Genomic DNA, 12805 nt, shown 5'->3' with positions numbered 1-12805 from the left:
AAGTGAAATAAGCCAGATAGAGAAGGATAATCTCTGTATGAGTCCACTCATATGAGGAATTTAAACATGTGGACAAAGAGAACAGATTAGTGGCTACCAAGGGAAGGTGGGGTGGAGAGTCGTCACAAAGGGTGAAGTGGTGCACCTACAACATGACTGACAAACAATAATGTACAACTGAAATTTCACAAGATTGTAACCCTTCATTAACTCCAAAAAAATTTTTAAAAAAGTTATATGGTAGATGTATATTTAACTTTATAAGAAATTGCCAGACATTCTCCAAAGTGTTTGTACCATTTTGTGTAGATTCCTTTCAACTACCCATGAAAATTTTTTGAGTGATCCATCTGTAAGCCAGAAAAGAAACTCAACGAATTCCCCAAAGTTGAAATTGTGCAGCTCACTTTATTCCTACTACAAAACTATATATCCAGGAACAAACAACGTAACAAGGAAAAAACTAACTTCTTAGAAATTTAAAAATTACTATTCTAAATAATTTTGAGTTAAAGAGAAAATAAAAGCAGACTATTTAGAAATGAGTGACAACGTGGACACTGGATATAAATGCCTGAGGGACACAACTTGCACTCTACTCAAAAAGAAAGTTGAAGGCATGTGCTTTTCTCAGAAACAAGCAGTGTTCCAAATAAATGACCCTGTTAACCAGGCATTCTACTCAAGAATGCTAGGAAAAAATAAACTAAAATAAAGTTGAAGGAATAAATTAATAAGCATGAAAGCAGACACTACCATTTAATAAACAAACAAATAGTAGGCCAGATGCTTTTTAAAAATAAAATAAAATAATCTCTGATACCTGTGTAAGAAGGTCAGAAAAAAGGAGAGAGAAAGCACAAATAAACAGCAGTAGAAATAAGAAGATATGATTTTAGATACGGAGATTTAAAGTTATTTCAAAATTGCACTGCCATTCTTTTTGCCAACAAATTAAAAAATCAATATGAAATAGAAGATTTTCCAGGAAAATATAAATGATCAAAACTGACTCAAGAAGTAGAAACTTCAATAAATTACAACAGAAGGAGCTCAGGTACCATAGAAGGAGATAGAAAAACTCATCAAACATTTACCACCATAAACTGCACTCGGTTCCATGGGTTTTCTGACTAAAAACAAAGTTCAAGATTATTGAAATATCCCAGGACATAGAAAATAATGAAGAGCTGTGAATTCAATCTGCTAGACTATCTAGACCACATACCAAATACTACTGAGAAGATTCAAAAAGGAAACCATCAGGCCGGCCGGTGGCCAAGTGGTTAAGTTTTCGCACTCCACTTCAGTAAGCAAAGACAAACAACCAAGAAACAACACAAACAAATCAAACTCAGCAAGCGCTTGCAGGCGGGGCCTCCCCCTTGTCTCAGAACATGGTAGAATAGCTTTCCTTTTTTTTTTAAGCTTTTATTTTTCCTTTTTCTCCCCAAAGCCCCCCGTACATAGTTGTATAATTTTAGTTGTGGGTCCTTCTAGCTGTGGCATGTGGGACGCCACCTCAGCGTGGCTTGATGAGTGGCGCCATGTCTGCGCCCAGGATTCCAACCGACAAAACCCTGGGCCGCCGAAGCAGAGTGCTCGAACTTAACCACTCGGCCACGGGGCCGGCACCGGTAGAGTAGGTCTTTAAAGGTCACTTTAATTTAGATGTGAACATATTTTGAGTCTCCAGGCATAAGGCACTCAGCTAGGTACTGATGGATATAAAGATGAAGAAATCTTAGCCTCTGCTCTCAGGAGCTAGCATCATGATGGGCAAGACCAATGGGGAATTTGGGCATGAGGGCTCATATAGCCAAAGGAATACATCCAGTGTTCTATGGAAATGCAGGGGGAGGGGCAATTCATTTCAACTGCAGGAGGAAGAGACAATCCAAGAAAACTTCATGGGGAAGGTGACTTTGTCAGGACCTTGAAGGAAGAGCAGCACTGAGACAGAAAGCTGGACTGGGAGGGGAGGAAAAGTCAGAGCTGGGTTCGTGTGATGAGTGGTGGAAGCCACTCCAGAAGAGGAAACAGAGGGACGACTCATTGAATCTTTGGCCAATCCCTTATCCAAAAAGTAGAAACACTGATGCATACCACAGCCTTATATGTGGGGGTCTCCTGGAAAGTCTGGTCTCATCTGCTCCGAATTTGTGCATGATTCTTGGGCACAGCCACGTATCGCAGTCTCCTAAGGTAAGGCGGTTTCCGCAGCATCCGCTCATCCCACACGTACTCTGGGGACAGCACCTTGGTGGGCTTGTGGTAGAGCAGGTACTTGTTCAGGTGGCTCTCGTCGTGCCACACGGCCTCGATGCCATTGGCCTTGTCGACCACCATTGCCTGGTGACAGGCCGTGGTGAGCCGGTAAACCTCTGCCACTGACCCCCCAAAAAAGCCTCCTGCATAGTAAAAATCACCCTCATCTTCCGGAATGTAGGCCTGAGACAATGGGCGGCGTTCATAGGTGAAACGCTGGCGATCGCTGGCATAGAAACCGGGATGGAGGGTGCCAAAGAGAGAGGACAGGATCTCCACACCCACGTGGTCGCTGAACTTCATGTCGACGTCCACGCACACGAGGTAATCGACCTCATGGAGGAAGCGCTGCTGGGAGAAGTTGCTGATCATCTCCATGCGGTGCAAGCTCACGTCCTGCCAGCGCGTGTAGTTTCGGACCTTGAGGATCACCACTCGCCTTCCTTCCTGGAGGGGGATCTGGGGCACGTCCGCCGGCCGGTCGGTTAAGATGTAGTAGATGACCCTGTGACCCACCATGAAGTACTTCTCTGCCGTCTCCAGGAACAGCTTCAGGAAGACCACGTATCTAAGACCAACAAGCACCCCAGGAAAGAGAGGGTGGGTGTTAGCCACAGTCAAACAGCAGCAGCAGAACAGACTTAGGCAAAATGGCTTATACAGCCATAGCATCCCTTGAGGACGGTACCCCAAGTGAAATAAGCTGTGCAAATTAACAAAGAAGTCTTAACTAAACTGGACTTGGGCAGGCCTGCAGGGGCAGCTCTCACGCCCCACGACACATCCTTACTTACACCAAACAGGAAGAGACTGACGCTTGGGTCTTGGACAGGAAGTAAAACTAGTTACTGCTGCCGGGAGACTTCTCTCCCGAGCTGGCAACAGCACAGCCAATCAGAAATGCCACAGCTCCGCCAATCAGAAACGCTGCAGCTCAGCCAATCAGAAATGCCACAGCCCAGCCAATCAGAAATGCCACAGCCCAGCCAATCAGAAATGCCACAGTGTAGCCAATCAGAAACGCCGCAACTCAGACAGTCAGAAATACCACAGCCTAGCCAATCAGAATCGCTGCAACTCAGCCAAGCAGAAATGCCACAGCCCAGCCAATCAGAAACACCACAGCTCAGCCAATCAGAAAAGCGACAACCTAGCCAATCAGAAATGCTGCAACTCAGCCAATCAGAAATGCCACAGCCCAGCCAATCAGAATCGCTGCAGCTCAGCCAATGAGAAGTTGTTTCTGCCCTCATATGTTACTTTCCCCAATGGACTTTCTTTTAGAACAGCCCCTGCCTCTCCCCATTTCTCTCTATAAAAGCAGCTCTCTCCTTTGTTTTCTGGCTTTGCCCATGATTGGCCATAGCATGCACCTCCTGAATTGCAATTCTTTTGGGTATTCCTGAATAAACTTGTTTCAAGGATAAAATACTAGGAAAATTCGCTTTTTAAGTTGACAAAGCCAATCACAAAAAGTCAAATACCACATGAGTCCACTTGTGTGAGTTACCTAGAACAGGAAAATTCATAGAGACAGAAAGTAGAATGGTGGCTGCCAGAGGCTGGGGAGGAGGAAATGGGAGTTATTGTTTAATGGGTACAGAATTTCAGTTTTGCAAGATCAAAAGAGTTCTGGAGACGGATGGTAGTGATGGTTGCATAACATGAATACTTAACACTGCTGAACTGTACACCCGAAAACAGTCGAGATGTGGGGCCAGCCCGGTGGTGTAGTGGTTAGGTTCATACGCTGTGTTCGTAAGCAATGGCCTGGGGTTCACCAGTTCAGATCCCAAGCACGGCCCTATGCATCACCTGTCAAGCCATGCTGTGGCAGGTGTCCCACATATAAAGTAGAGAAAGATGGGCACAGATGTTAGCTCAGGGCCAGTCTTCCTCAGCAAAAAGAGGAGGATTGGCAGCAGTTAGGTCAGGGCTAAACTTCCTCAAAAAAAAAAAAAGTTATTCTACTCACTAAAGACATTGTACTCCAACTGAATAGTAAGTGGAGGCATTCAGACTGCATGACGTTGAACAAATGTTCTCCACCATAAGATATTTTATTCATCCATAGGTTGGCAAAAATTCAAATAATAGATAATATCCAAATGATGGATATCTCTCAGCTCAGGACCCTCCAACAGCATCTTGCCTTAAAAAAAAAAAACAGATTCAAGATTCTATAGTGGTCTACTAGGACCTACAAGATCTGCCTCTGACCTCATCTCCTTCCCCTCTTTCCTCCACCCTCTGTTCTGGGCAGGCCAGCTCCTTAATGTCCCTGACATGCCACACATTCCCCTCCTGGCCTTTTGCAATTCCTCGTCCCCCTGCTTGGAGTCTGTTCGCTTTGATGTTTACCCCTATAGTAGCATTCCATCTTCTGACTCATGCCCAGAACTGGACACGCCCTATAGCTCTTCCTGCTGGTGCCTACACAGATGCATGCAAATGTAAAACTCCAGCTGGCTGTGCACCTGAATGTGTACATTTTATGAGAACTATAACTATAATACTACTATAACCATAATATATTTTATTATAACTCAATATAAGAGCAAATAAACACATAAGCAATTACATATGAAAACAAATCATTCTCCATCCCCTTGCCTAGCCTTGGTTATTTTTTCAGAGCCCATATCTCTATATGACATGTTCTGTATTTGTGTCCTATTTGGTCTCCTGTCTTTTCCCACTAGACTATAGCTCCACGAGAGCAAAGGATTTATCTGTTTTTTCCCCTGCCTTATCCTTATGGTCCACATGTAATAGGTGTTTAGTAAAGCTGTTTTGACAAAAAAGATTAAGCAAGTAATTCAGTATGGTTGAGAATATGGGGAGGTAATTTTTTTTTAAGATTGGCACCTGAGCTAACAACTGTTGACAATCTTCTTTTTTTCCTGCTTTTTCTCCCCACATCCCCCCAGTACATAGTTGTACATTTTAGCTGTGGGCCCTTCTAGTTGTGGCATGTGGGATGCCACCTTGGCAGGGCCTAATGAGTGATGCCATGTCTGTGCCTAGGATCCGAACCAGTGAAACCCTGGGCCGCCAAAGTGGAGTGTGCAAACTTAACCACTTGGCCATGGGGCCAGCCCCAAGGGGGAGGTATTTTGTATGCCACTAATGAAAATATCAATTTTCAAACCGTTTCAGAGGAAATGAGAAAATCTATCAATACTTTAAAGGTGTATACTCTCCCCGCAATTCTTCTTCCAGGCATCTACCACACAAACCTACTCACAGGTCTGTACAAAGACCCCAGTATAAAAGCTAACAGGCAATTCACATCACCAAACGCTGGCAAGCGTGTGGAGCAACCAGAATTTCCATATATTGTGGGTGGGAACAGAACATGCTACAATCAATTTGGGATAAGGTCTGGAGGTGGTGTTTCTTTTTTTTTTTTAAATAAAACTGAATATATATGTAACCTAGGACTGAGCAATTCTACTCCTAGATGTTCAATCAAGAAAAATTATACCATATGTCCACAAAAGATTTATCCAACAACATTCATATTGACTTATAATAGCCAAAACCTGGAAATAGCCCAGGTGTTCATCAAAAGGAAAATGGATAAACCAACTTATTATGTCCATATGATGGAAGGCTATTCAGCAACATAAAAGAAAAAGCTGTTGATCCATGCAAAATTGTCGATGAGTCTCAAAATAATTATTCTTAATGAGAGATGGCAACACAAAAGAGTACATACTTTATGATTCCAGTAGGAATCCAGTAGGAAAAATAATCTTATAGTGAAAAAGTCAGAGCAGTAGTTGCTGGTGAGGGAGTAGGGACAGAGGTTGACTGGGAAGGAGCATGAGGGAACTTTCTGGGAGTGATGGTAATGTTATACAAGTAGATAAGGATTTGGTCACACAGCTATATGCATTTGTCAAAAGTCAGTAAAAACACAATTAAAATATGTGTGCTTCATTGTGTATCCATTTTACCTGGAAAGAAGAAAAACTGTAAACACATATTGAGCTCTAATTAATGATACACACAGAGAAGTCTTTAGGGGGAGTGCACTGATGTCTGAAATTTACTTTCATATATATCAAAAGCAATATGGATGGGTGGATGCATAAAGACGGGCAGATGGATAGATTAGTGATAAGCCAACACAATAAAATGTTAATTGTGAAACCTATGGGATATCATTAAAAAAAACCCCCCACAAAACAATATATGCATTATGGGAATCCTAGAAGGAGAGGAGAAAGAGAAAGGGATAGGAAGTGCATTTCAAGCAATAATTGCTGAAAACTTCCTAAACTTGGGGACAGAAATGGACATCCAGTTCCATGAGGCCCAAAGGACTCCAAATAGCTTGAACCTGAGAAGGGCCACACCCAGATACATTATAATTAAATTGTCAAAAGTCAAAGACAGAGAGAATTTTGAAAGCAGAAAGAGCAGTGATTTGTCACATACAAGGGAGCCCCCATAAGACGAGGGGCAGATTTCTGAACAGAAACTTTGCAGGCCAGGAAAGAAAGAGATGCTATATTCAAAATATTGAAAGAAAAAGCTGTCAACCAAGAATACTATACCCAGCAGAGCTATCCTTCAGAAATGACAAAGAGATAAAATACTTTTCTGAATAAACAAAAGCTGAGGGAGTTCATCACCACTAGACCTGTCTTACAAGAAATGCTAAGGGCATCCCATTCTTCAAGTAGAAAAAAAGATGCTAATTAACGTCATGAATATATGTGTAAAATTCACTGGTAATGGTAAATATTTAGTCAAAGTCAGATTCTCTAGTATTGTAATCGTGGTGCATAATTCACTTACAACTCTAGTTTAAAATTTTTTAAAAAACAAAACACATTAAAAATAACCATAACTACAATAATTTGTTAGTGGATACAAGTATAAAAAATACGTGAATTTTAACATCAGTAACCTAAAATGTGAGAGAGAAAGAAGTAAAATTATAAACTTTATGTATGCTATCAAAGTTGTTATCAGCTTAAAATAGGTTGTTATAAATATAAGATATTTTATGTAACTCTCATAGTAACCATAAAGAAAACACCTGTAGGAAATATAGAAAAGATGATGATAAAGGAGTCAAAGCTACCACTACAAAAAGTCATCAAGTCACAACAGAAGACAGTAAAATAAAAAGCAAGGAGCAAAGGATCTACAGAGCAGTCAGAAAAAAATTCATAAAATTAAATTAAACAATTAAAATGGTGATAGTGAGTGCTTGCATATCAATAATCACTTTAAACACAAATGGATTCAGTTCTCCAATCAAAAGGCATACAATGGCTGAATGGATTTTAAAAAAAGGTCCGACAATCTGCTTCCTATAAAAGACTCACTTTAGCTTTCAAGACACATATAGACTGAGAGTGAAGGGATGGAAAATGATATTCCAAGAAACTGGTAACCAAAAGAAAGCAGAAATAGCTGTATTATATCAGATAAAACAGACTTTAAGCTAAAAATGGTCAAAAGGGATCAATCCATCAAGAAGACATAACAATTTTAAACATATATGCACCCAACATCGGAGCACCTAAATATTGAAAGCAAATACTAACAGAACTAAAAGAAGAAATTAATAGTAATCCAGTATTATTTGGGGACAGTAATAGCCCACTCTCAAAAATTGATAGATCATCCAGACAGAGAATCAACAAGGAAACAGGAGATTTGAACAACAGTCTAGACCAAATGGACCTAACAGACTCTACAGAACATTCCACCCAACAGCAGCAGAATACACATTCTTCTCAAGTGCACATGGGGTATTTTCTAGGATAGAGTATGTGTTAAACAACAAAACAAGTCTTAGCAAATTTAGAAAGACTGAAATCATACCAAGTATCTTTTATGACCCTATAGTATGGAACTGGAAATCAATAACAGGAGGAGAGCAGGAAAATTCACATGTGGAAATTATGGAAATTCAAAACACATTCCTAGGTTGGTGGGAAGATGGCAGTGTAGACGGACTCTGAACTCACCTCCTCCCACAGACGCAACAAACTTACAACTACTCTTGGAACAATCACCCCGATAGAGAACTGAAAACTGGATAAGAAGAACCCCCACAACAAGGGACAGTGCTGACTGAGGTGGAAGAGGTAGAAAGTCCTTTCTGGAGAGAAAAAAGTCACATTGTAGCCACAGCATTTCACGTCCAGGAGAAATCTTAAGGTACGAAGCTTTCCCTGGAGGAGTTGGGGATCTGAGCAAGAGAGCTTTGTCACAATAAGCAGCTTTTGGACTCAGCACAACCAAGATGAGTGTCATAACATCTGGCTTTGCTGGCTACTAACAATGGGAAATACCCCCAGAAAAGCTGTCGGACATACAGGAAAGAAAAGCCTGCTCTTAATGTGCCCAAACACAAATTCACCCATTTCAGAAAGCAACCTAAAATCACCAGAAAGAAAGGTGCACAGTCCTTTGGTGAAAAGAGACTCACTTGATAGGCTCTGGCTGCATCTTGGCAAAAGGTGAGACCTCCCCAGGCTGGGATCACCTCCCCAGGGACTGAGAAGTTGGTGGCAGCCATTATTGTGACCTAGTACAGGTGGGCTGACGCAGACACTGGCAGATGCCATGGGAGTTTTTCCCCTGGTCTGTTAGTGCAAGGGTCTGCTCCACGCATTACAGCACTGAGCTAATCCAGCTCAGCTGGGGCAGGCAGCCCACCCTAGGGACTGGCCCCACCCAACAGCAGGGCCTCGGGCAACTTGTGGGTCCACATAGGCAGGGTATGTGGGTCCTCTGCAGTGGGGTGAGGGGGTCTGCCTCTGCAAGGGAGGGCATGTGCAAGGGGCGGGCCTACATTGGAAGAGTATGTGGGGTCTCTGCAGGGGGGTGAGTGGGTCCGCTTCAGTGGGTTAGGGTGTGTGCATGGAGCAGGGCTGTGTTGAAAAGGTGTGTGGACCTGACAGTGGTGGGGCTTGTCAGCTACAGCAGATGTGCTTCTCAAAAAGCCACATAGGGCATTGGCTCCACCTTCCAATGCCTGAAACAATTATATACTGCCACACCTGGGGCAGCTGCAGTCCTGAGAGAGCTGACGACAGCCTGCAGGCTGGAGGCCTACAGTAATTATAAGCCCCTGACCTAGCAACCAGCCACTCTGGGGGCCTACTTACTTAACAGAAAAATTGCAGCAGGAATGTGCTATTAGACCTTGCTGCCAACCGTGCTTGGGCTCCCCATGCCCAATAAAGTGACTGAAGGCTCCATAGCAGCTGCACACAGCTGAGCATGACAACTAGCTGGCCAGGGGGATAGCCTAGCCTCCCCATGCACCTGCAGGAAGACCAAACCCACCACAACAGAAGGACACATGCAGTCCACAGGGGACACTCTTGGAACATTTGGAACTGGTGATGAGAGAGGACTATATTGCTGGGCCTGATAAGGCCATCTCTCCAAGATTGGGAGATGTAGCTGACCTACGTAATACACAGATATAAGCACAGAGAAAGAGGCAAAATGAGGAGACAAAAGACTATGCTCCAAATAAGGGAAAAGGACAAATCCTCAGAAAAAGAGATAAAAAAAAAACAGAGATAAACAATCTACCTGATAAGGAGTACAAACTAAGAGTCATAAGGATGCTCACTGATCTTGGGAGAAGAATGAATGAACTCAGTGAGAACTTCAACAAAGAATTGGAAAATATAAAAAAGAACCAATCACAAATGAGGAATACAATAATAGAAATGAAAAATTCACTAGAGGGACTCATTACAGAGCAGGTGATACAGAAGAACAGCTCAGTGAGCTGGACAAAAGACTAGAGGAAATCACCCAAGCTGAACAGACAAAAGAAAAAAGAATTAAAGAGAATGAGGACAGTCCAAGGGACCTCTGGGACAACATCAAACACACTAACATCCATATTATAGGGGGCCCAGAAGAAGAGAGAGGCAAAGGGGCAGAGAATCTAATCAAAGAAAAAATAGCTGAAAAGTTTCCTAACCTAAGAAAGGAAACAGACATTCAGGTACAGAGAGCACAGAAAGCACCAAACAAGATAAATCCGAAGAGGCCCACAGCAAGACACATTATAATAAAAATGTCAAGAATTAAAGATAAAGAGAGAATCCTAAAAGCTGCAAGAGAAAGGCAACAAGTTACTTACAGAGGCAACTCCATACGCCTTCCAGCTGACTTCTCAGCAGAAACATTACAGGCTAGAAGGGAGTGGTATGTCATATTTAAAGTGCTGAAAGGAAAAAACCTACAGCCAAGGCTGTAGACAGCAAGGTTATCATTCAGGATGGAAGGAGAGATAAAGAATTTTCCAATCAAGCAAAACTAAAGGAGCTTATCACCAATAAACCAGTCTTACAAGAAATGCTAGAGGGACTGATTTAAGGGGAAAAGAAAACATCACAAATAGGAATAAGAAAATTATCCCCCCCAAAAAACAATAAAATCACTGGTAAAGGCAAATATACAGTAAAGGTAGCACATCAACCACTATGAAGCTAATATGAAGATCAAAAGACAAAAGGACTAGAATTATCTGTTTCTATGATGAGAGGGTAATGGATACACACACACAAAAATGAGGCTAAATATGATATCAGAAACATAAATGTGGGAGGAAGGGAGCAAAAGAATAGAGCTTTTAACAAGAGGTCAAACTTAAGAGACTATCAACTTTTAATATAGATTGCTATATACATAGGTTATTATACATGAACCTCAGCACAATCACAAACCAGAAACCTATAATAAATACACAAAAAATTAAGAGAAAGGAACCCAAACATAATACTAAAGAAAGCCATCAAACCACCAGGGAAGAGAGCAAGAGAAGAAGAAAGGAACAGAGAAGAACTACTAAAACACCCAGAAAAAAAGTGACAAAATGGCAATAAGCACATATTTATCAATAGCTACTTTAAATATCAATGGGCTAAATGCTCCAGCCAAAAGACATAGGTTGGCTTTAAAAAACAAGACCCATATATGTGCTGCATACAAGAGACACACTTCAGACCTAAAGACACTCACAAACTGAAAGTGAAGGGATGGAAAAAGATACTCCGTGCAAATGGCAGTGAAAATAAAGCTGGGGTAGTGATACTTACATCAGACAAAATAGACCTTAAAATAAAAACTATAACAAGAGACAAAGAAGGACACTACATAACAATAAACAGAACAAGAGGATATAACACTTGTAAATATCTATGCAACCAACATAGGAGCACCTAAGTATATAAAGCAATAAGTAACAGACATAAAAGGAGGAATAGACAGTAACATGATAATAGCAAGGGACTTTAACATGCCACTTACACCAATGGATAGATCATGCAAACAGAAGATCAGTAGGAAACATTGGCCTTAAATATCACATTAGACCTGATGCACCTAGTAGATACATACAGGACATTCCATCCAAAAACCACAGAATACATGTTCTTTTCAAATGCACATGGAACATTCTCCAGGATGGATCACATATTAGGCCACAAAACAAGTCTCAATAAATTTAAGAAGATTGAAATAATACTAAGCATCTTTTCTGACCCCAATGGTATGAAACTAGAAATCAACCACAGGAAGAAAATTGGAAAAGCCACAAATATGTGGAGATTAAATAAGATGCTACTGAACAACGATTGGGTCAATGATGAAATCAAAGGAGAAATTAAAAAATACCTGGGGACAAATGAAAATGAAAATATGACATGCCAAAATTTACGAAATACAGCAAAAGCAGTTCTAAGAGGGAAGTTTATAGCAATAAACTGTTGAGGTAGCAGGCCTACTTCAACAAACAAGAAAAATCTCAAATAAACAATTTAACAGTGTACCTAAAGGAGCCAGAGAAAGAACAAGCACAGCCCAAAATCAGTAGAAGGAAGGAAATAATAAAAATCAGAGCAGAAATAAATGAAATACTGACTAAAAAAATGTAGAAAAAAAATAAATGAAATGAAGAGCTGGTTCTTTGAAAAGATAAACAGAATTGACATCCTTTAGCTAGACTCACCAAGAAAAAAAGAGAGAAGGCTCAAATAAATAAAATCAGAAATGAAAGAGGAGAAATTACAATAGACACTTCAGAAATACAAAAGATTATAAGAGAATACTATGAAAAACTCTGGGTCAACAAATTGGACAATCTGGAAGAAATGGGTAAATTCTTAGAATCATACAAGCTTCCAAAACTGAATCAAGAAGAAATGGAGAATTTGAATAGACCAATCACCAGTAAGGAGATTGAAACAGTAATCAAAAACCTCCGCCCAAAAAAAGTCCAGGACCAGCTAGTTTCCCTGGTGAATTCTACACAACATTCAAGGAAGACTTAACACCCACCCTTCTCAAAATCTTCCAAAAAATTGAAGAGGAGGGGAAGTTTCCTAACTCATTCCATGAGGCCAACATCACCCTCACACCAAAACCAGACAAGGAAAACACAAAAAAATAAAATTACAGGCCAATATCACTGATGAACATCAATGCAAAAATCCTCAAAAAAAAAAAATACTAGCAAATCGAATATAACAATACATTAAAA

The 12805-nt window shown here is 41.0% G+C and overlaps 1 protein-coding gene across 4 annotated transcripts in view; it reads right to left on the bottom strand.

Annotated features, from left to right (window-relative positions):
• Positions 1-390: 390 nt before the first annotated feature.
• LOC106845296 (histo-blood group ABO system transferase 2-like) overlaps positions 391-12805 on the bottom strand; it is a 33580-nt gene continuing 21165 nt past the window's right edge. For 2 of the 4 annotated variants that reach the window (XM_070518436.1, XM_070518437.1), the window contains exons 8-9: positions 10406-10516; positions 2009-2836 (exon numbers count right to left, since the gene is read on the bottom strand). In XM_070518436.1, coding sequence (XP_070374537.1) covers positions 2146-2836; positions 10406-10516 — 802 coding nt within the window. In that variant the 3' untranslated portion in view covers positions 2009-2145. Of the gene's footprint in view, positions 2837-10405; positions 10517-12805 lie in introns of all 4 variants that reach the window. The other 2 variants (XM_044778468.2, XM_070518438.1) reach the window with 2 other exon arrangements.

Source organism: Equus asinus, chromosome 10 (assembly GCF_041296235.1).
Source record: "Equus asinus isolate D_3611 breed Donkey chromosome 10, EquAss-T2T_v2, whole genome shotgun sequence".
NCBI lineage: Eukaryota > Metazoa > Chordata > Mammalia > Perissodactyla > Equidae > Equus > Equus asinus.
Note: the sequence above shows the minus strand (reverse complement) of the source record. Positions and strands in the feature narration are given on the sequence as shown.